Genomic DNA, 25507 nt, shown 5'->3' with positions numbered 1-25507 from the left:
CAGTAATTTTCTTCGAATAAAACATGTTAATTTGTGATCTACGGTGGCTTAAAAAGTCCAAAAGCCTTTTCTGCTTGAAAGTCGACTACAACTCCCAGAAGCCACCTCTTAATGATCAAAAAACCGACCTCGGAAGTATGTATTAATAACATTATGATAGGATTGAACCCCACTTACAATATTGTCATATGAAAGCATAACTTTCACATTCAATATTTCGTTTTTTACTCAATATGACAGTAATCTTCTTCGAATAAAACGTCTTATTTTGTGATCTACGGTGGTTTAAACGATCCAAAAGCATTTTTTTATCAATTCGACTACAACTCCCAGAAGCCCCCTCTTCTGATTGTTCGTCAGTGGGACGTCTAATAATTAAAAAAAACACACCTCAGAAGTATTTATTAGTGACATTATGATAGGATTAAAACACCATTTAAATTATGTTCATCTTTCGGACGCATTTCCGTGACAAGATAAAATTGAAAAGGCGTAAAAAAAAGTAAAAAAACAACAATATGACGTCACCTGGTGCTTGTGGGCGGGAACTTGGCGACTAACTTCACTCCTTTTTTTCGAATTCATGCCAGCACTTTCGCTTTAGGAGACACAAAATGACCCAGGGAGACAAACGCGACTTTTAATACAAATTTACGGATGCCATGTCACCCATTTTAAGTGTTGTTTTTATTTTTTATTTTTCGATGTTTTGTTGCGTTTCCGCTTAGAAAAAAACGTCCGGCTGCGGCAACACTTCCTGTGTGAGGGAAACATCGCTGCCTTCGTCAAACACTTCATGGGGAGCTCAACTTCTACAATAAAGTAGGAAAAGAAAGCTTCAACAAAAGGTCTTTCTTCCTTTTTTTTAAGCGTCTAATAAAGTATTTCCTGCTCGGGTGTGTTGCCTCACATGCTGCTAATTTAAGGGCGAATTCAACTTAAAGGCCTACTGAAATGACATTTTCTTATTTAAACAGGGATAGATAGCAGGTCCATTCTATGTGTCATACATGATCATTTCGCAATATTGCCATATTTTTGCTGAAAGGATTTAGTAGAGAACATCAACGATAAAGTTCGCAACTTTTGGTCGCAAATAAAAAAGCCTTCCCTGTACCGGAAGTAGCAGATGATGTGCGCCTGACGTCACGTGTTGTGGAGCTCCTCACACCTTCACATTGTTTACAATCATGGCCACCATCAGCTAGAGTGATTCGGACCGAGAAAGCGACGATTTCCCCGTAAATTTGAGCGAGGATGAAAGATTTGTGGATGAGGACTAGAGTGAAGGACTAGAAAAGAAAAAAAAATACAGTGTGAATTAGTGTGAATTATATTTATATAGCGCTTTTCTCTAGTGACTCAAAGCGCTTCTACATAGTGAAACCCAATATCTAAGTTACATTTAAACCAGTGTGGGTGGCACTGAGAGCAGGTGGGTAAAGTGTCTTGCCCAAGGACCCAACGGCAGTGACTAGGATGGCGGAAGCGGGAATCGAACCTGCAACCCTCAAGTTGCTGGCACGGCCGCTCTACCAACCGAGTGCAGTGGGAGTGATTAAGGTGTTATTAGACATATTTACTAGGATCATTCTGAAAAATCCCTTATCTGCTTATTGTGTTACTAGTGTTTTAGTGAGATTATATAGTCATACCTGAAAGTCGGAGGGGTGTGGCCACAGGTGTGGTGACCGCCAGTGTCTGAGAGGGAAGCCACGTTTCTCGACGTTTCTTTCTTTTTTTCCCTCTCCTCCATGGTGGAAGCTTTTTTATTTTTGACTGATTGATTGCACAGTTCAGTACATATTCCGTACAATTGACCACTAAATGGCAACACCCGAATAAGTATTTCAACTTGTTTAAGTCGGGGTCCACGTTAATCAATTCATGGAAGCATCCCACGTTCTGGGGCGGCCGGTCGGAGGAGGCAAGAGAGTCCGCAGCTGCCTCTTTGACAGGTGCACGAGGAACGACGCAAGCTCCGCTCATGTCTACGGTAATAGCCGACTTATTGCCACAATTTTCTCACCGAAACCTGTCGGTTGACGTGTGGTAGAGAACCATTTTCGCTTGACTTCTCTGTTCCATAGCAAAACTTCACCTTCGGGAATGTAAACAAGGAAACACCGGCTGTGTTTGTGTTGCTAAAGGCGGCCGCAATACACCACTTCCCACCTACATCTTTCTTATTTGACGTCTCCATTATTAATTGAACAAATTGCAAAAGATTCAGCAACACAGATGTCCAGAATATTGTGTAATTATGCGATTAAAGCAGACGACTTATAGGTTCAATCGGGCTGGAACAAAATGTCCGCTACGATCAGTGACGTCATGCGCAAGCGTCATCATACCGCAACGTTTTCAACAGGATACTGCGCGCGGAATTAAAAATTGCAATTTAGTAAACTAAAAAGGCTGTATTGGCATGTGTTGCAATGTTAATATTTCATCATTGATATATAAACTATCAGACTGCGTGGTCGGTAGTAGTGGGTTTCAGTAGGCCTTTAATTAATGGTGCTGCTAAACTAATATACAAGTGCTCAAGCCAATGCATTCTTGTTTGGGATTAAAATAAGTAATTTTACATGTTTTAATATGTTTTGTCAGGGATGACAGCCAGCACCCCCAGCTACCTGTGGTCCCTACAAGATGTCCTGGGTCAGGGGGCCACAGCCTGTGTCTACAAGGCTCGGAACAAGGTGACAATGATGACATCTGCAGTCTAGTTCATTGTTGCCCCTAGGGCTGGGCCATATGTACAAAAAAGTATAATCCCTGTATATGTCTGCTTCCACTCGATATCCATTCATTTTCTACCGCTTGTCCGTTTTGGGGTCACGGGGTGGGGTACGCCCTGGACAAGTTACCACCTCATCGCAGGGCCATTCAGTGGTTCAAAAGTAATGTCTCTTCTATATGAGGAAAAATCGTCTTCTAAGTCGAGTCTAAGATGACGGGTAAACAAAAATCAATTAATCAATCAATCAATGTTTATTTATAGGGGTGTGCGAAAAAATCGATTCGAATATGTTGTGCGATTCAGAATCGATTCTCATTTTAAAAAAAATATATATATATATTTTTTTCAATCAATCCAACAAAACAATACACAGCAATAGCATAACAATGCAATCCAATTCCAAAACCGAACCTGACCCAGCAACACTCAGAACTGCAATAAACAGAGCAGTTAAGAGGAGACACAAACACGACACAGAACAAACCAAAAGTAGTGAAACAAAAATGAATATTATCAACAACAGTATCAATATTAGTTATAATTTCAGCAAAACGGTGATTAAAAATCCTTCATTGACATTATCATTAGACATTTATTAAAAAAAGAACAATAGTGGCTTACACTTGCATCGCATCTCATAAGCTTGACAACACACTGTGTCCAATGTTTTCACAAAGATAAAATAAGTCATATTTTTTGGTTCCTTTAATAGTTAAAACAAATTTACATTATTGCAATCAGTTGATAAAACATTGTCCTTTACAATTATAACAGCTTTTTTAAAACAAGCTACTACTCTGCTAGCATGTCAGCAGACTGGGGTAAATCCTGCTGAAATCCTATGCATTGAATGAATACAGAATCGTTTTGAATCGGAAAAATATCGATTTGGAATCGAGAATAGGGTTGAATAGAAAAAATCAATATATTATCGAATCGCGACCCCAAGAATCGATAATGAATCGAATCATGGGATACCCAAAGATTCGCAGCCCCATTTACTTATATAGCCCTAAATCACCAGTGTCTCAAAGGGCTGCACAAACCACAACACAAACCACAACGACATCCTCGGGCAAGGAAAACTCACCCCAGTGGGACGTCGGTGACAATGATGACTATGAGAAACCTTGGAGAGGATTAAATGCTAACATAAATACAAGAGACAATAAATGGTAAATGGTTGTACTTGTATAGCGCTTTTCTACCCCTTTTTAAAGGAGCCCAAAGCGCTTTGACAGTATTTCCACATTCATCCATTCACACACACATTCACACACTGATGGCGGGTGCTGCCATGCAAGGCGCTAACCAGGGCCCATCAGGAGCAAGGGTGAAGTGTCTTGCCCAAGGACACAACGGACGTGACTAGGATGGTAGAAAGTGGGGATTGAACCAGTAACCCTCGGATTGCTGGCACGGCCACTTTCACAACTTCGTCACGCCGTCCCCATGCATGTAGAAAAAGAAAAACACAATAATATACATTTTTGTTCCACTTTAAAAAGGTTTTCCACACTTTTATCAACATAAGTGTATGCCATTTAGGTTTAATTAAGAATAAAATTGTGACATACATACAACATAACATACATAATAACATACATCCCTGATAGTTAAGTCTATATAAATATTGTAAACACGTTACTGTTGGAGCAACTAAGCTATTCAATTGTGCACATTTACCCTTTTGTTCTGCTTCTAAATGTATGATAATATGTTTTGCCTCCAGGTAGGGCTGGGCGATAAATTGATATACTCGATATATCACAGGTTTGTCTCTGTGCGATATAGAAAATGACTATATAGTGATATTTAAGTAAACGTTCTCACGCAGTTGCTTTTAACTGCGGGCATTACACTACAAGCTCTTCCCTTTGTTGTCTCTCCTTCTCACAGAGACTTAAAACAAGCGCACTTTCTTACATACGCTACATACGTATACGCCCTCGCGGAGCAGACATGTAGCAGCGAGTGGTAATACGAGAGAAAGAAGGTGCGAATCTGTTAACAAATGAAGGAAGAATCATTTCCCAAGAAAAACAGCAGGGGGTCCATCGTCTGGCGGTGGTTTGGCTTCGAGTGGGAGTATGTCGAACAGACAACCGTAATTTGTCAAGTGTGTGGCAAAAGCGTTGCTACAAAAAGTAGCGTTACTGCTAATGTGTAGCATCATTTGAAAAGTCACCTGCTAGAGAATGAAGAGTGCTTACTCCGCATGTCAACATCTCCATTCGGTGCCACACGCCCACACCAACAAAATGCCGAGGCAAACATTTCCACATCAACACCGTATGAAAAAAATAGTCAACAACAAATGGATATTATGTCCGCAAGAACCTACCACATAGCGAAGGACAAACACTATTTGATTTCCTATTATGCAGCTCATTTTTATTTGACTGTTAGTGAAATATCTTGTGTGACATCATGCACAAAAATGCACTTTATTTGTTTTTAACTATTGTAGTGGCATTCTGTACAAAAAGTGTACTTTAATTTAGTGTTGTTTCGAAATGTCATCTTAGTGATATCATGCACATAAGTGTTGAGATCCGCTTTTTGGATCCTCCACATGTTGAGATCCGCTTTTTGGATCCTCCACATATTATTGTTTGTGGTTCCATTTTTATTTTCACTCTCCGTCTGATCCTATTATTTCCTGTTTAAGTCGGTCACCATGGCAGCTTATTAGTTTCACCTGTTTCTCACGGCCCTGCACACCTGTCCTCACTAATCACCTGCCTTATGTAAGCCTGCATCTTTTGTCGTTCAGTCTGGGATCCAAATTTGTTCATGCACAACGGTACGTCTGCTTTGCGCTTTTGCTTACATGCAAATTTCAGTATAATTCTCGCGAGCTCTCACGCTGCGCACTTGTATTCAATCTTAGCTCTCATGCTAAATGTTTTGATTTCCCCTTTGTGTGCCTATGTGCCAGTTTAGTTTACTATTTGTTTATCCTAGCTTTCATGCTAGCGTCATTTGTTTGCCTTTTCTTAGTTCCAGTATTTTTGTTCTCTAACACTATTGATTTATTTAATAAATCATTAGTTCATACCTTTTGCTGTGTTCAATTTTCGACGCATCCTCGAGGGAATCGAACCCGGCCGGCATCACAATGCCGAACAGGCTTAACAATAAGTTCACTAATAGCTTGTTTTAAAATGTCTCTGACAATCTTGCACTTTCTGTTTTGGAAATGACATGAGTGTTTGTGCCACTGCTTAATAACTGTTTAATAAATACAGTTTTGGTCAATTGACTTAGTTGTGGTTTCCCTCTCTGTATGAAAGGTTAAAAGTAGCATATATTCATGCGGTATGAAGAAGAATGTTTTAATGTAGACACATAGAATCATCATACTGCTGTGATTATATGCATCAAGTGTTCATTCAAGGCTAAGGCAAAATATGGAGACATATATCGTGTATCACGATAGGGCTTAAAAATATCGAGATATTAAAAAAGGCGATATCGCCCAGCCCTACAAGGTATGTATCGACCTGTTCATAAACATTTTTTTCCCATTACTTTCGAAATGGAACTGAGAATAGAAACAGGTCGGTAGTTACCAGGTTCTAATTTACTTCCTTTTTTAAAAAGGGAGCTCTTGAAATCTGTTGGTACTTGGCCTTGTTTAATTGGGAGGTTTATTATGTGTGCGATGATTGGGTCGGACCCCCTGAGGAATCTGGAGGGGATATTGTCAAGGCCGACAGCCTCAATTTCTTGAGCGCCTCGTCGTTCTTGAATACTCCTCGCTTTCTGTAGTAGGCTTTAATAATAATGTGCAACGTAGTTGTAGTTTTCTTCGGTAACAGTTTTCAATAAATGTTTTGTAAACTGTTACCAACTCCGTGCCTTGCCATCCTTGGTTTGAAAATCTGGTCTGCAAAGGTTACATTACTTTCACCAGAGGCGGGGTAACAAGCCGCAGAGTTTACAACGAACCTGGCAGAGGGCGGGCCAGACCTGGTTTGGGATCCCAAGTGTCGGAGTTGGCAGTGACAGAGGAGACTGATGAGATGGTTGGTCAAGGGGCCACGGCAATGAGGCTGGACAAGATGACTATGGTGGAGGGGCGTGAAGTTATATGGAACACCGTGGAGTCTGAAGAAGACGTCAAAGGTTTTGAGAACTCTGGGGCTAGGCGTAAGAAGCAAAGGAAGGGTGGTCTGCTGAGCCATCAAGGACTGAAAGGGTGCTAGGTGATCCCCCAAGCTAGTAGTGCACTTTTGTGCATGATGTCACTAAGATGACATATCAAAACAACACTAAATTGAACTGCACTTTTTGTACAGAATGCCACTACAATAGTTTAAAACAAGTAAAGAGAAATTTTGTGCATGATGTCACACAAGATATCTAAATAAATTACCTGCATAATAGGAAATTTAATAGTGTCTGTCCTTTACTATGTGGTAGGTTACTGCGGACATTATCTCCTTCTGTTGTTGACTATTTTTTTCATACGGTGTTGATCTGGACATGTTTGCCTCGGCATTTTGATGGTGTGGGCCTGTGGCACCGAACAGAGATGTTGACATGCGGAGTAATCACTCTTCATTCTCTAGCAGGTGACATTTCTAATGATACTACAGTGGGGTAAAAAAAGTATTTCGTCAGCCACCGATTGTGCAAGTTCTCCCACTTAAAATGATGACATAGGTCTGTAATTTTCATCATAGGTACACTTCAACTGTGAGAGACAGAATGTGAAAAAAAAATCCAGGAATTCACATTGTAGGAATTTTAAAGAATTTATTTGTAAATTATGGTGGAAAATAAGTATTGGGTCACTTCAAAGAAGGAAGATCTCTGGCTCTCACAGACCTGTAACTTCTTCTTTAAGAAGCTCTCCTGTCCTCCACTCGTTACCTGTATTAATAGAACCTGTTTGAACTCGTTATCTGTATAAAAGACACCTGTCCACAGCCTCAAACAGTCAGACTCCAAACTCCACTATGGCCAAGACCAAAGAGCTGTCGAAGGACACCAGGGAAATAATTGTAGACCTGCACCAGACTGGGAAGAGTGAATCTACAATAGGCAAGCAGCTTGGTGTGAAAAAAAATCAACTGTGGGAGCAATTATCAGGAAATGGAAGACATACAAGACCACTGATAGTCTCCCTCAATCTGGGGCTCCACGCAAGATCTCATCCTGTGGCGTCAAAATGATCATGAGAACGGTGAGCAAAAATCCTAGAACCACACGGGGGGACCTTCTGAATGACCTGGAGAGAGCTGGGACCAAAGTAACAAAGGTTACCATCAGTAACACACTACGCCGACAGGGAATCAAATCCTGCGGTGCCAGATGTGTCCCCCTGCTTAAGCCAGTGCATGTCCAGGCCCTTCTGAAGTTTGCCAGAAAGCACATGGGAGAATTTCATGTGGTCAGATGAAACCAAAGTCGAACTTTTTGGTATAAACTCAACTCGTCGTGTTTGGAGGAAGAAGAATACTGAGTTGCATCCCAAGAACACCAGACCTACTGTGAAGCATGGGGGTGGAAACATCATGCTTTGGGGCTGTTTTTCTGCTAAGGGGACAGGACGATTGATCCGCGTTAAGGAAAGAATGAATGGGGCCATGTATCGTGAGATTTTGAGCCAAAACCTTCCATCAGTGAGAGCTTTGAATGGTTGCCCATATACTTATTTTCCACCATAATTTACAAATAAATTCTTTAAAATTCCTAAAATGTGAATTCCTGGATTTTCTTTTCACATTCTGTCTCTCACAGTTGAAGTGTACCTATGATGAAAATTACAGACCTCTGTCATCATTTTAAGTGGGAGAACTTGCACAATCGGTGGCTGACTAAGTACTTTTTCGTCCCACTGTACCTGTTAGCAGTAATGCTACTTTTTTAGCTACGGTTTTGCCCCACACTTGACAAATCACGGTTGTCTGTTCGACATATTCCCCACTTGAAGCCAAACCACCGCCAGACGATGGACCCTGTGCTTTTTTCTTGGGAGTTGTCACGCCTGTAAGTTATGTTTTGGTTTTGGTCATGCTATGTTTAGTTTTTGGACATTCAGTCACGTTTTGCACTTCCTGGTTTTGTTTGTTTCCATGTCAACTCATTAGTTTTCACCTGTCACGTCCCTGTTCTCAGCCTCACACCTGTTTTCACTAACGATCATAGCTATTTAAGTCACTATTTTTCTTGTCTTCGTCATGGGATCTTCTCACCTCATTCACGCCCTGGATTATCTGCTTCATGCCTTGCAATGCTGTCCATTTTGTCCACGTAAGTTTTTTGTTATTCATGCCGCTGCGCAAGTGTTTTTGTTTCATGTTTATAGTTTATAGCCTTTGTGCTAGTCTTTTGTTTCATAGCCCAGATTTGTACCTCCATTGTGAGCGGTTTTTGTTTGTTCCTGTTTTTAGTTTATTAGTGTTAAAATAAAGATGTCTTTACCTTCACGCCGTCTCCACTCCATTCGCTTTGCACCTCGGGAAAACAAACCAAGTCCAAGTCTGACAGGAGTTAATTCTTCCTTCATTTGTTACCAGATTCACACCTTCTTTCTCTTGTATTACCACTCGCACAGCTCCGCTAGCATCACAGCTAACGTTACATATGCCGTGTATACGTATGTGACGTATGTAAGAAGGTGCGCTTGTTTTATCTATTGGTGAGAAGGAGAGACAAGATAGAGCGGGAATAGCCTGTAGTTTAATGCCGCAGCTAAAAGCAACTGCGTGAGAAGGTATACTCGAATATATCGCACAGAGACAAACCCGCGATATATCAACTATATCGATATATCGGCCACCCCTAACATCAGGCGTCAGCCAGGTAGCGTAACATGGCACCGTTAGATTTTACGTGAATCGGTGCCCAGTAGGACCGCCGGGATTCGCTTGGTGCCAAAAAAGTGCCGGATCCGGTACCCATCTCTAATTATCCTGATATAACAATAGTCATAGCATGACAATTTTCAAGCCGATTTTATATCATTTATGTTGTATGTTTCTTTTTTGCGCAACTTGGGTTATATAGTATACCGGTACTAGTATAGTATCGTGGTACTAATGAATCAAAAACAGTACTATACGCCAGTGGTCCCCAACCTTTTTGTATCCGCGGACCGGTCAACGCTTAATAATTTGTCCCGCGGCCCGGGGGGGTGTTGTCCTTTTTTTTCTTTTTTTTTTTTTTTCTTCTTTGTCATGAAAAAGGTATTTTTTTGTGGTTGGTGCTCTATTTGTAAGTGTATATTGCGTTTTTTATGTTGATTTAATAAAAAATTCTTCTGCGGCCCGGTGGTTGGGGACCACTGCTATACGCTGTTTGAAAAGTACCGGTTTCCCATGTTTGTTTGTTTTTGTTTTTTTAAAATGTTTTTTTAACGCCATGACGGTGCGTCGTCACGTCGTGACATTGCTAGTTTTACGAGCAGAGGAGCATGTTCGGCAGCGCACGCAAACAGAGTACTTACAAGCAGACACAGTGTGTAGACAGAAAAGGGAGAACGGACGCATTTTGGCCTAAAAACTACAGATAAAGGTGAAGCTATAACGCTAACAACTAACATCTGTTTTAGCTACTTGTGAATCACTAATCCTTGTCTCCATGACGACAAATAAAATAAGGTTCTTACAAGTATCATTATCACTGCAGGACGAGGATATAGCTAAACATGCTTCACTACACACCGTGACTCGCCGGCCTCACTGCTATTGACGCCATTCCTGAATGTCAACAAATGCAATTATTGGATCTACACCTGACATCCGCTGTAATGATATCAAGTACAAGAGCGTATGTAGTCGATACTACTAGGATTTCATCAATATTTGTTATATCAGGACTACTCAAGACCTTTGTAAGTGTGAAAGTTGTCTATCTGTGTTGGCCCTGTGATGAGGCAGCGACTTGTCCAGCGTGTACATCGCCTTCCACCTGTATGCAGCTGAGATAGGCTCCAGTGACCCTGAAAGGGACAAGCGGTAAAAAAATGGATGGATATTTGTTATCGTCACAAAATCTTTTTTTAAATTGTTATTATCTTTATAATGTATGGAAATACGTCCCTGGACACATGGCGACTTTGAATATGACCAATGTATGATCCTGTAACTATTTGGTATCGGATCGATACCTAAATTTGTGGTATCACCCAAAACTAATGGAAAGTATCAAAACAACAGAAGAATAAGTGATTATTACAGTTTAACGGAGGTGTAGATAGAACATGTTGAAACAGAAAATAAGCAGATATTAACAGTAAATGAACAAGTAGATTAATAATCAATTTGTACAGTTTGTCCTTATTAGTGTTGACAAAATAATAGAATATAAATGAAACAAAATGTCACTGCATACGTCAGCTGACTTATTAAGAGCCTTTGTTTGTTTACTTACTACTAAAAGATAAGTTGTCTAGTGAGGTGAAATTATTTATATTTTATATAGCGCTTTTCTCGAGTGACTCAAAGCGCTTAAACCCATTATCTAACTTACATTTAAAGCAGTGTGGGTGGCACTGGGAGCAGGGGGGTGAAGTGTCTTTCCCAAGGACACAACGGCAGTGATTACGATGGCTGGTGCGGAGATCGAACCTGGAACCCTCAAGTTGCTGGCCAGGCCGCCCCATATTTCGTTCATATTTTGTTATTCAAGGACTAAATTGTTCTTAGATTGCAATAAGAAACATGTTTAATGCACCCTAAAAACATTTGTTAAAATAAAGCCATTTTTTGTGGTCCCCTTTATTTAGAAATATATATATATATATATATATATATATATATATATATATATATATATATATATATATATATATATTGTTTATTGTTCTTCGGTCAATGGTCAACAAAGCAAACAAACAGTTGTACATTCATAGATTGAAAATAAAATGTTGTACATTCATAGATTGAAAATAAAAAAATGTTGCAGACCAAAAGGGTTAAGGTACCGGGCCGCAGAATAATTTTTTATAAAAAAATAAATAAATAAAAATATTATTATTATTATTATTATTTTTTTTAAATCAACATAAAAAACACAATATACACTTACAATTAGTGCACCAACCACAAAAACCTCCATTTTTCATGACAAAAACGTCCCTTTTTCATTACAAAGAAGAAAAATAAATAAAAAAATATAAAACATTAATCATAGTATTAACTACAATGTTGATTCAAGAGTGATATATTTTTTCAAGACATCGGTCTTGCATCAAAATACATTTTGTTACCGGTACCAAAATATTAGTATCGGGACATTTATATGCACGACCCTAATTGACACTTGCTGCAAAATACTGAGATCTGACTTTTGTCGTTTTATTTCTGCCTCATATACGTCCAGAGGTCGGGCGAGTTGGTCGCTGTCAAGGTGTTCAACGTGGCGAGCTACAACCGCACTCACGAGGTCCAGATGAGGGAGTTTGAAATGCTCAGGAAGCTGCAGCACAGGAACATCGTCAGGCTGTACGACGTGGAGGAGGTAAAGCCGTCTTTTGTGGAGAAACCCAACAAGCGCGGCGTGCTCTGATCTCCCGTCTTTTGCAGCTGCCCTCCAAGCAGAAGGTCCTGGTGATGGAATATTGCTCTGGAAGAAGTCTGCTCTGCTTGCTGGAGGAGCCAGAAAATGCCTTTGGCCTGCCTGAGACCGAGTTCCTCACTGTCCTGCAATGTGTCGGTAGGAGGACGAACATATTTACACGTTTTCGTTGTTGCTTCGTTCCACATAATCCCTCAGAAACCAAAATTATTTTTCGATAAGCGATAACGCAGAGACCGTGTGCGCACACAACTTTGCTCACATCAGGAGTCTCCAAATTCCATCCATCCATCTTCTCCAGCTTATCCGAGGTCGGGTCGCGGGGGCAGCAGCCTAAGCAGGGAACCCCAGACTTCCCTCTCCCCAGCCACTTCGTCCAGCTCTTCCTAAGGGATCCCGAGGCATTCATGTAAACATTGATCAATCAATGTAAACATTGATTGATTGAGTGATAGCAATGTTGTAAATACTGTATAGAATAGGCTGACCCATGTGGTTCCTGTGGATGTGAACACAAGTTATAATTACTGTTCTGACTAAATAACTTAATGACCTAAACAGACATATTAATGTGTAAATAATGTCAATAACTAGATCAGGGGTCGGCAACCCGCGGCTCCGGAGCCGCATGCAGCTCTTTGGCAACTCTGATGCGGCTCAGCTGCACAAACGCCGACCCCCCAGATTGTTGCGGGGATATTCCGGAATTCAATGCCCCTCCCGGACATAACCCTGAGTCAACGTTCTCCAATTTTCACTCGGACTACAATATTAAGGGCGTGCCGTGATGATATTACTCTTAACGTCCTCTTGAACGTCATCGCGCCCGCCATTCACGGAATGCTATTTGCGTGCCGACCGGACACATGTATTTCGCTGCTTCTATCGGCACATGTATGAGATTGCAAGGCATACTGGGTGACACAGAGTACACCGACGGTTGTGATATAAACAACTTTAACACTCCTACTAATATGCGCCACATTGTGAACCCACACAAAAGAAGAATGACAAACACATTTGGGGAGAAAATCCTCACAGTAACACAACATAAACGCAACACAACAAATACCCAGAATCCTTTGCATCCATTACACGACATGACTGTGTTATACACCCCACGAGCACCAAACCCCCCTCCACTCCCCTGCGTGGTTGAGGTGGGCGGGGTTTGGTGTTCGCGGGGTGTATAACAGTCAGGACCTCTCATGGATGCAAAGGATTCTGGGTATTTGTTGTGTTGCGTTTATGTTGTGTTACAGTGAGGATTTTCTCCCGAAATGTGTTTGTCATTCTTCTTTTGTGTGGGTTCACAATGTGGCGCATATTAGTAGGAATGTTAAAGTTTTTTATATCACAACCGTCAGTGTACTCTGTCACCCAGTATGCCTTCCAGTCGTGTGCGTGCATCTGCGGAAGCCTCTCACAACATGTTGCTGGACTGGCAAGCAGTTTGTACATGTTTTAGAAGGTGTTTAAGGCAATGGCTTCATAGCATGCCCTTATTCTTGTCATCTGGGTTACCACCAGCAGATATTGGCGAGAATAGTTGCGGCTCCCATTGTCTTCCTCATTTTGCGAAACGGGTCGAAATGGCTCTTTGAGTGGTAAAGGTTGCCGACCCCTGAACCAGATGAACCATCTGTTGCTTTGAGGTGAACACTCGTAAGGTTGTAAATACTGTATAGAGTAGGCTCACCCATGTGGTTCCTGTGGATGTGAACACAAGTTGTGATTACTGTTGTGACTAAATAACACAGTGACTGAAACAGACAAAGTAATGTGTAAATAATGTCAATAACAAGATAAAACCATCTGTGGCTGTGAACTGAACACTAGTAAGGCTGTAAATACTGTATAGAGTAGGCTCACCCATGTGGTTCCTGTGGATGTGAACACAAGTTGTGATTACTGTTGTGACTAAATAACATAGTGACTGAAACAGACAAAGTAATGTGTAAATAATGTCAATAACTGGATAAAACCATCTGTGGCCGTGAACTGAACACTAGTAAGGTTGTAAATACTGTATAGAGTAGGCTCACACATGTGGTTCCTGTGGATGTGAACACAAGTTGTGATTACTGTTGTGACTAAATAACATAGTGACTGAAACAGACAAAGTAATGTGTAAATAATGTCAATAACTGGATAAAACCACCTGTGGCTGTGAACTGAACACTAGTAAGGTTGTAAATACTGTATAGAGTAGGCTCACCCACGTGGTTCCTGTGGATGTGAACACAAGTTGTGATTACTGTTGTGACTAAATAACATAGTGACTGAAACAGACAAAGTAATGTGTAAATAATGTCAATAACAAGATAAAACCATCTGTGGCTGTGAACTGAACACTAGTAAGGTTGTAAATTCTATATAGAGTAGGCTCACCCATGTGGTTCCTGTGGATGTGAACACAAGTTGTAATTACTGTACTGACTGAAACAGACATAGTGATTCATTTAGATGAATGGACTATGTGTTTATGTCAACTCTGTTGATAATTTTTCAATTCTTTAAACACTAAAAAATCTTTAAATGGTGCTTTTTTTTATTTGCTAAGTTTTGCATGTTCAATCGCTTAGAAACCAGGAGTTTCGGGGGGTTGCCCCTCTTGTCCCCCCACCAGGGCACCAGATCCCCGGCTTATTTTCAGTCTTTTTCATTCAGTTCAAATCACATGCCTGCACAACACGTCACATTGTCTTGACTCCGCAGTTCCGCCGTCATATGCTACAAGTGGTCACTCTTGAACGCTTCATGTCCTCTGCAAATGGACAACGAGGTAATGCAGAGTCTGATAGGAGGAATCTATGAAGTTGTTCATCAACTTGTGTGCGTTATTTGAACAAATAAAAAAACAACACACATAACAGAGATGATAAAAGGATTACCTGGCTGTAATCTGTACATAGTGCCTGAAATCTAAAAGAACCACTATCCATTCCTTACAATGACTAAGTCAACAACATTAAGGGTTCTTTGTCCGGGCACTCATTTTGACAATCATTTTAATCAAAAACCAAATCGTACAAAAATCTGTCATCTGCACCAAAGTCAAACTGTGACCCCCTTAACACTTATTTTACCTGCTGATCAGTTTTAAACTACTGCCAAACATAAGTGTTTAACTTTCATACCTCGGTGGTTGCTTCTCAAATTGTGTTCAGTGCAAGGAATGAACCACCTGAGAGAGAACGGCGTGGTCCATCGGGACATTAAACCGGGCAACATCATGCGTCTGACCGGGAGGACGGCAGGTCTGTCTATAAACTGACAGACTTTGGAGCGGCACGAGATTTGGAGGATGATGAGACGTTTTTGTCCATATATGGAACTGAAGAATATCTGGTAAGCCATCAGGTAAAATGAGTGTGTAGCAGGTAATAATTCCTACTAAACAACAAACTACAAGTAGCGTTTCATCACTGAATGATTTAAAAAAAAAATTGCCAGGCTGAGCTTTTTGGTTTTAGGCACTATAGTGCCCTTTAGTGACCAAAACCAGTAATGCACAGACCTGCTGTTGTTCAAAGTAAAATATTTGAAGTGTAGTTAATGCAAAATAAAATGGTGCGGGTTTGTATGAATGAATAAATGAAATGAAATGTAATAAAATTAAATCAAATAGAATTTATGAAACAATAAATAATTTAACAAATAATATGATAAAATGTATGAATGAATGACAAAATTAATTTATAGAAAATAAAGTATTTTAACTAATTTTTAAATTTTTAAAAGGAAAATGTATGAATGTTTTCTTACGAATAATAATAATTCATAAGTGGGTTTTACTGCATAAGAATACATGCTAATATATGTTTTTAAGAATGTCAGAAACTCTGTTTCTGAGTAATCAATTAAAGAAAAATTGAATAAAGTTAAATAATTTTAAATATAATACAATTAAATAATAATAAAAATTATCAAACAAATACAATGATAAAAAATGGATGAAAAAAATACTAAATTAATTCATAGAAAAAAAGTATTTCAAATAATTTGTGATTTTTTTTTAAAAGGAAAACTTATGAATGTTTTCTTACGAATAATAATAATTAGCAAAGGTGGTTTCACTGCATAAGACTACATGTTAAAATATGTTTTTAAAAATGTCAGAAACTTTTTGTTTCTGAGTTATCAATTAAATAAAAATTGAATGAAGTTGAATACAATTAAATTAAATATAATAGCCTTAGTGTGTGAAAGCGTTGGCCCTGCGATGAGGTGGCGACTTGTCCAGGGTGAACCCGACCTTCCGCCCAATTGTAGCTGGGATAGGCACCAGCGCCCCCCGAAATCCCAAAGGGAATAAGCGGTAGGAAATGGATGGCTAATACAATTGAATTATAATAAAAATAAATAAACAAATACAATGATAAAAAAAAATGGATGAATAAATGACAAAATTAATTCATAGAAAATAAAGTATTTCAACTAATTTTAGATTTTTTTAAAAGGAAAATGTATGAATGTTTTCTTATGAATAATAATAATGATCAAAGTGGGTTTTACTGCATAAGAATACACGTTAAAATATGTTTTTAAGGATTTTAGAAACTTTTTGTTTCTGAGTAATCAATTAAATAAAAATGGAATAAAGTTGAGTAAAATTAGATTAAATATAATACAATCAAATAATTAAAATAATCAAACAAATACAATGATAAAAACGGATGAATAAATGACAAAATTAATTTATAGAAAATAAAGTATTTCAACTAATTTTTGTTTTTTTAAAAAGGAACATGTATGAATGTTTTCTCATGAATAATAATAATTATCGAAGTGGGGTTTACTGCATAAAAACATGCTAAAATATGTTTTTTTTTATGAATGTCAGAAACTTTTTGTTTCTGAGTAATCAATTTGTCAATTAAATAATAATTGAATACAATTTAATACAATTAAAAACAATTAAATAATCAAAATAATTAAACAAATACAATGATAAAAAAATGGATGAATGAATGACCAAATTATTTATAGAAAATAAAGTATTTGAACTAATTTTAGATTTTTTAAAAAGGAAAATGTATGAATTAAAATTATTATCAAAGTGGGTTTTACTGCATAAAAACATGCTAAATTATGTTTTTTAAAGAATTATTTTATAGTTTTGACTTATCTCACAATTATGGCTATTTCATAATTTAGACTTTTTAATCTTAAAATTATTACTTTTTCATATTTTTGACTATCTCATAATTTAGATTTTCTATCTCATAAAATTTTGACTTCCTATCCTATGACTTTCAACTTTTTAGCTTATCTTGTACCTCTATTTAGTTTTTATTTCATAATTATGACTTTTGGATTTTTATTCATATTTATGACTTTTTGTCTCATTTGGATTTTTATTCATATTTATAACTGTTTATCTCATTTGGACTTTTATTCATATTTATGACTTTTCATCTCGTATTTTGGACATTTTATCTCATAATTTGGACTGTATCTCATTATTTTGACTAGCTCATAAATTGTACTTTTTATCTCATACTTTTGACTATATCTCATTACTATGACTATCTTATAAATTTTACTTTTTATCTCATAAGTATTACTTTTTCATATTTATGACTACCTCATAATTTCTTTCTATCCAATTATAATGACTTCCGTATTTTAACATTTCATCTTTTTTGACTTCTCATTTGGATTTTTATTTCATAATGTTGACTTTTTATCTCATTTGTAATTGTATTTAATAATTATGACTTTTTATCCCATATTTTTACATTGTCATATTTTTTTAAACTTTTAATCTCATAAGTATGACTTACAATGGGTAATTTTTTTAAAAATTGGCGGATACAGGCTTCCATAAAGAAGGGCTGAACATTTGACAAACTGTATTTGAAGTGGTTAAATAAGACAATACATCAATTATTAATATGAGCTGTGTATACTTTCATCTTTAACTTCTTACAAGTGATGTAATGATTCTCTTTAAACAGCTGAGTCAACAGCTGCTTGTGTCGTACATTTCTTGCCACGATACTTTTAATAGGTGGCACACAATTGCTCAATCATGTCAATGTTTGAAGCAATATCAAGTGTGTGCTATGCGAAAACACGATGTACTATCTTCTGAAGTATCTCCGTATGTAGCACCCAGATATGTACGAGCGTGCGGTGCTCCGTAAGCCTCACCAGAAGTCCTACGGCGTGAGCGTGGACCTGTGGAGCGTGGGTGTAACATTTTACCACGCCGCCACCGGGAGACTCCCTTTTGTGCCGTACGGAGGGCCCCGCAGGGACAAGCAAACCATGTGAGCCCCGATGAAACGCTTTCCTGCACTCGCGCTGGCGCCACTTGACTTGTGTGCGTTGTTTACGCAGGTTCAAAATCACCACCGAGAAACCGACAGGGGCCATTTGCGGGATTCAGCGGGTGGAGAACGGACCGATCGAGTGGAGTTCACATCTACCTCAGAGCTGCCAACTGTCAGAGTATGTCACTTCTGAGTTTGTATCATGCATCTATGGCAGGGGGCGACAACCCAACATGTAAAAAAAAAAACATATTGGACCAGAAATACAAAAAAAAATCTGTCCTGAGCGGCAAAATATTATATACACGAAGTAAGTGTATATGTTATCTATATTAGTCTACTATCAAAATGACTTTAAAAGTCTTATGAAAGTGTTATATGAAGACAACACATGATGTGAATTAGTTATTAGCCTACTATCAAAATGACTAAAAGTCTTATACAAGTGTTTTAATGAAAGCAACACACAATGTCTATATTAGACTGCTATCAAAATGACTTTGAAATTCTTATATAAGTGTTTTAATGAAGGCAAAATATGTAAGTATATATATTAGGTATATTAGCCTACTATCAAAATGACTTTAAAAGTCTCAGATAAGTGTCATAATGAAGACAACACATGATGCAAGTGTCTATTTTAGCTGTATTAGCCTACTATCAAAATGACTTTGAAATTCTTATATAAGTGTTTTAATGAAGGCAAAATATGTAAGTATATATATTAGGTATATTAGCCTACTATCAAAATTACTTTAAAAGTCTTAGATAAGTGTCATAATGAAGACAACACATGATGCAAGTGTCTATTTTAGCCGTATTAGCCTACTATCAAAATTAAACGTCTTATACAAGTGTTATAATGAAATCAACACACAATATATATATTAGCCTACTATCAAAATGACTTTAAAAGTCTTATATGAGTGTTATAATGAAGACAACACATCATGTGTCTATATTAGCTATATTAACCTACTATCAAAATGACTTTAAAAGTCTTATATAAGTGTTATACTGAAGACAACACATGAAATAAGTGTCTATATTAGCTATATTAGCCTACTATCAAGTTTACTTTAAACATCTTATACAAGAGTTACAATGAAAGCAACAACAATGTCTATATTAACCGACTATCAAAAAGACTTTGAAAGTGTTATATAAGTGTTATAATGAAGGCAACATATGTAAGTATCTATGTTAGCCTACTATCAAAATGACTTTTAAAAGTCTTATATAAGTGTTATAATGAAGACAACACATGATGTAAGTGTCGATATTAGCTAAATTAGCCTACTATCAAAATTACTTTTAAAAATCTTATATAAGTGTTTTAATGAAGACAACACATGATGTAAGTGACTATATTAGCTATATTAGCCTACTATCAAAATGACTTTAAAATTCTTATATAAGTGTTACAATGAAGGCAACATATGTAAGTATCTATATTAGGTATATTAGCCTACTATCTAAATGACTTTAAAAGTCTCATGTAAATGTCACAATGAAGGCAACACATGATGTGTCTATATTAGCTATATTAGCCTACTATCAAAATGACTTTAAAAGTCTTATATAAGTGTTATAATGAAGGCAACACATGATGTAAGTGTCTATATTAGCTATATTAGCCTACTATCAAAATGACTTTAAAAGTCTTATATAAGTGTTATAATGAAGACAACACATGATGTAAGTGTCTATATTAGCTATATTAGCCTACTATCAAAATGACTTTAAAAGTCTCATGTAAATGTCACAATGAAGACAACACATGATGTAAGTGTCTATATTAGCTATATTAGCTTACTATCAAAATGACTTTTAAAAGTCTTATATAAGTGTTATAATGAAGACAACACATGATGTAAGTGTCTATATTAGCTATATTAGCCTACTATCAAAATGACTTTAAAAGTCTTATATGTTATACATGATGTAAAGTATAAATGATTGTCAGACACTAGGTACATGATATAAGTGTATATACTAACCTACTATCAAAATTACTTTAAAAGTCTTAAGTGTTATATGAAGACAACACATGATGTAAGTGTCTATATTAGTTATTAGCCTACGATTGAAATTACTTCAAAAGTCTTATAAAAGTGTTATATTGTCAATATTAGCTATATTAGCCTACTATGAAAATTACTTTAAAATTATTATATAAGTGTTATAATGAAGACAACACATGATGTAAGTGTCTATATTAGCTACACTATATTGCCAAAAGTATTTGGCCACCCATCCAAATGATGAGAATTAGGGGTTCTAATCACTTGGCCCGGTGTAAAAATGATCAAGCACTTAGACATGGAGACTGTTTCTACAAACATTTGTGAAAGAATGGGCCGCTCTCAGTGATTTCCAGCGTGGAACTGTCATAAGATGCCAACGGTGCAACAAATCCAGTCCTGAAATCTCCTTGCTCCTAAATATTCGAAAGTCAACTGTCGGCTTTATTAAAAGAAAATTGAAGAGTTTGGGAACAACAGCAACTCAGCTACTATTGTAGGCCATGTAAACTGACAGAGAGGGGTCGGCGGATTCTGAAGCGCATAGTGCAAAGACTTTCTGCACAGTCAGTTGCTACAGAGCTCCAAACTTCATGTGACCTTCCATTTAGCCCACGTACAGTACCCAGAGAATTTCATGGAATGGGTTTCCATGGCCGAGCAGCTGCATCGAAGCCATACTTCACCAAGTCCACTGCAAAGCGTTGGATGCAGTGGTGTAAAGCACGTTGCCACTGCACTCTAGAGCAGTGGAGACGCCTTATAAGGAGTGAGGAATTACGCTTTTCCATCTGGCAATCTGATTGACGAGTCTGAGTTTGGAGGTTGCCAGGAGAACGGTACATTTTGGACTGCATTGTGCCGAGTGTGAAATTTGGTGGAGGAGGAATTATAATGCAGGGTTGCTTTTCAGGAGTTGGGCTTGGCCCCTTACTTCCAGTGAAAGGAACTTTGAATGTTCCAGAATACCAAAATATTTTGGACAACTCCATGCAGTTTGGAGCGGGCCTCCATCCTCTTCCAACATGACTCTGCACCAGTGCACCAAGCAAGGCCCATAAAGACATGGATGACATAGTCTGGTGTGGGTGACTTTGACTGGCTGTACAGAATCCTAACCTGAACCTTTGGGATGAATTAGAACGGAGACTGAGAGCAAGGCCTTTTCAACCAAAATCAGTGTGGGACCTCACCAATGCACTTTTGGAAGAATGGTGGAACATTCCTATAAACGCAACTCGCAACCTTGTGGACAGCCTTCCCAGAAGAGTTGAAGCTGTAATAGCTGCAAAAGGTGGACCCACATCATATTGAACCCAATGGGTTAGGAATGGGATAGCAATGGCACTTCAAGTTCATATGTGAGTCAAGGCAGGTGGCCAAATACTTTTGGCGATATAGTGTGTATTAGCCGACCGGACTTACTGGACTTTAAAAAACATTCAATATTCAATATAATGGGCGGCCGTGCCAGCAACTTGAGGGTTGCATGTTCGATTCCCGCTTCCGCCATCTTAGTCACTGCCGTTGTGTCCTTGGGCAAGACACTTTACCCACCTGCTCCCAGTGCCACCCACACTGGTTTAAATGTAACTTAGATATTGGGTTTCACTATGTTAAGCGCTTTGAGTCACTAGAGAAAAGCGCTATATAAATATAATTCACTTCACTTCACTATTTCTTCATTATTTGCTGCTACTGGAAATGTATTCTAACCACTGTTGGTTAAGTGGTTTTCATCGTCATGGGAATAAAGCTTGGTGTTAAAACTGATAAACAAAGTGTTGTCCGAGGCCTCGCATTTTTTCTGGCTCACCCGTCTTTCTTTTGCCGTCACCGCAGAGGTCTGAGGATGTTGACCGTTCCCGTACTCGCCGGCATACTCGAGGCAGACCAGGAGAGATGTTGGGGCTTCGACCAGTTCTTCACCGCCACGACAGACATATTACAACGGCAGCCGGTGCACGTCTTTGCTCTCCAACAAGCCGTGGCGCACCGTGTCTACGTCCACCATTACAACACGTGAGCATTGTCTTGCATTATTGACATCAGGGTTTTCATTCGTGCCATTTCATAACTGCAACACCAGCGTTTGAGCTGCGGATCATGTTGGCGAGTCAGAGTTGTTGAGCTGCTGATTGTCGGTCTCACACGCCATACAAGGGGAAAGAGGTCTCACTCTTTATATCGCTCTCAGCACCTGAGCGTGTTTATTTAACAGTCGAATTAACTGAACATAGTGAGCCCTCTTTTCAGACACCCACAATCTTTTTCTGGTCGGCGGGCGGAGAATGGGGCGCCAGTTTAACACACACAGGAAGCAACCCAACTGCCACAAACTAACACAAATTAAGCGGAAGGAAAAAATTATTACAAATCCAGATGTGCCGTTGTGGGAATATTTTAGCTTCAAATCAGATGGGCAATATGAGCCCATCAACACGGACGAACGAAAATGACATGATCACGTAGTGGCAAATATTTAAACAAAAATGCACATTAAGATGTTCAATAGTTTTATGTAAGTTGAATTTTTGCTAACACGCTGCAAAAAGTCTGTGTTCAAAAACAAGAAGAAAAAATAAGAGGGGTATTGTATTTGAACTAAGCAAAATTATCTGCCAATAGAACAAGAACATTAGGCTTGTCAAGACTTTCCCAAACAAGTAAAATTAGCTAACCTCAATGAACCGAAAAATACCTTAAAATAAGTATATTCTCACTAATAACAAGTGCACTTTTCTTGGTAGAAAAAAAAGAGACCTTTTCAATCAATATGTTGAAAAATATTCTTAAATTAAGTAAATGCTAGTGCCATTATCTTGACATATGCGCTCGGCATCATGATTTTTTTTTCATGCTTGAAGTAAGAAATTATTACTTTAAAAAAGTAGTTTTATACTTGTAGGTCATAAAATCTCAGCAACAAGTTGTAATCTTGGGGCAGTATAGCTCGGTTGATTGAGCGGCCGTGCCAGCAACTTGAGGGTTGCAGGTTCAATCCACACTTCTGCCATCCTAGTCACTGCTGTTGTGTCCTTGGGCAAGACACTTTACACACCTGCTCCCAGTGCCACCCACACTGGTTTAAAAATGTAACTTAGATATTGGGTTTCACTATGTAAAGCGCTTTGAGTCACTAGAGAAAAGCGCTATATAAATATAATCCACTTCACACTTCACTAATCTGTTACTGAGATCGTTTAGGACCAAAACCCTTAAAACAAGTAAAACACTAACATAAAATCTGCTTAGTGAGAAGAATTATCTTATCAGACAGAAAATAAGCAAATATCACCCTTATTTGAGATATTTATTCTTACTTAGATTTCAGTTTTTGCAGTGCAGAAATGAGTCCATTTTATTTTTTGTTTGTGTATTTATTTAAGATAACACAGTTAATTACATTCCAAAAAACTTGTTTTAAAGGTGTGACGGGGGTATACTTTCTGTGGATAGTTTACATCACAGTTCTTAAACTCAAGGCCCAGGGGCCCGATGTGGCCACCACTTGATTTTGTTTGGCCCTTGAAAGCCTGAAAAAAATATTAATCAGTAAAGTACTTACTAAATGTATTCTTTCTTTCTATTTTTGGAGAAAAAAAATGTATTTACTCCATGAAATTGCAAATTATGTTCACTGCAATATTGTCTAATTATGCAAAAATATATTATCAAACATTCAAACCATTTTTTTTAAATATGAATAAATACTAATAAAAATGATTTCAAAGCAAGTTATCCATCAAATTGTGCAATGTAAAAGTAGAAATAGATTTCATTATTATTTCAGCAATTTTCTGTAAATGAAAAAAACAGTACTTTTTTTTTTACTGTAATAAATTGTGGTGCAGTTTTTGGCATTTACAGTAATACACCGAAAAATCTACAGTTGTTGATTTGCGGTAAAAAAACACAAACAAACTTCAATCATCAATCAATCAATCAATGTTTATTTATATAGCCCTAAATCACAAGTGTCTCAAAGGACTGCACAAACCACAACGACATCCTCGGTACAGAGCCCACATAAGGGCAAGGAAAAACTCACACCCAGTGGGACGTCGGTGACAGTGAAAATGATGACTATGAGAAACCTTGGAGAGGACCGCATATGTGGGCAAACCCCCCAGGGGACCGAAAGCAATGGATGTCGAGCGGGTCTAACATGATATTGTGAAAGTTCAATCCATAGTGGATTTAACATAACCGTGAGAGTCCAGTCCATAGTGGATCCAATATAGTAACGAGAGTCCCGTCCATAGTGGAGCCAGCAGGAAACCATCCCAAGCGGAGGCGAATCAGCAGCGCAGAGATGTCCCCAACCGAAACACAGGCGAGCGGTCCATCCTGGGTCCCGACTCTGGATGAGCAGTCCATCCTGGGTCCCAATTCTAGACAGCCAGTACTTCATCCTGTCACCCCCGCACCCCTTCCAAAAGGGAGAGGGGGGCAGAGGAGAAAAATAAAAGAAACGGCAGATCAACTGGTCTAAAAAGGGGGTCTATTTAAAGGCTAGAGTTTACAAATGAGTTTTAAGGTGAGACTTAAATGCTTCTACTGAGGTGGCATCTCGAACTGTTACCAGGAGGGCATTCCAGAGTACTGGAGCCCGAATAGAAAACGCTCTATAGCCCGCAGACTTTTTTTGGGCTCTGGGAATCACTAATAAGCCCGAGTCCTTTGAAGGCAGATTTCTTGCCGGGACATATGGGACAATACAATCGGCAAGATAAGCTGGAGCTAGACCGTGTAGTATTTTATACGTAAGTAGTAAAACCTTAAAGTCACATCTTAAGTGCACAGGAAGCCAGTGCACGTGAGCCAGTATCGGTATATATGCATGTATATATGTATATAGAGGTATATACAGTATCGGCGTAATATGATCAAACTTTCTTGTTCTTGTCAAAAGTCTAGCAACC

At 38.3% G+C, this 25507-nt stretch overlaps 1 protein-coding gene across 1 annotated transcript in view; it reads left to right on the top strand.

The window, feature by feature from the left end:
• The first annotated feature begins 547 nt into the window (after nucleotides 1-547).
• The window catches only part of ikbke (inhibitor of nuclear factor kappa B kinase subunit epsilon), an 80247-nt gene continuing 55287 nt past the window's right edge, over nucleotides 548-25507 (top strand). The window contains 9 exon segments of the mRNA XM_061922602.1: nucleotides 548-848; nucleotides 2614-2705; nucleotides 12083-12220; nucleotides 12286-12415; nucleotides 15448-15525; nucleotides 15528-15628; nucleotides 18395-18555; nucleotides 18626-18736; nucleotides 22425-22604. Coding sequence (XP_061778586.1) covers nucleotides 2616-2705; nucleotides 12083-12220; nucleotides 12286-12415; nucleotides 15448-15525; nucleotides 15528-15628; nucleotides 18395-18555; nucleotides 18626-18736; nucleotides 22425-22604 — 989 coding nt within the window. The 5' untranslated portion in view covers nucleotides 548-848; nucleotides 2614-2615.

The sequence above is a fragment of the Nerophis ophidion genome, linkage group LG16 (genome assembly GCF_033978795.1).
Source record: "Nerophis ophidion isolate RoL-2023_Sa linkage group LG16, RoL_Noph_v1.0, whole genome shotgun sequence".
Lineage (NCBI taxonomy): Eukaryota > Metazoa > Chordata > Actinopteri > Syngnathiformes > Syngnathidae > Nerophis > Nerophis ophidion.
The sequence above is the reverse complement of the archived record's forward strand: the minus strand, read 5'-3'. Positions and strand labels throughout refer to the sequence as shown.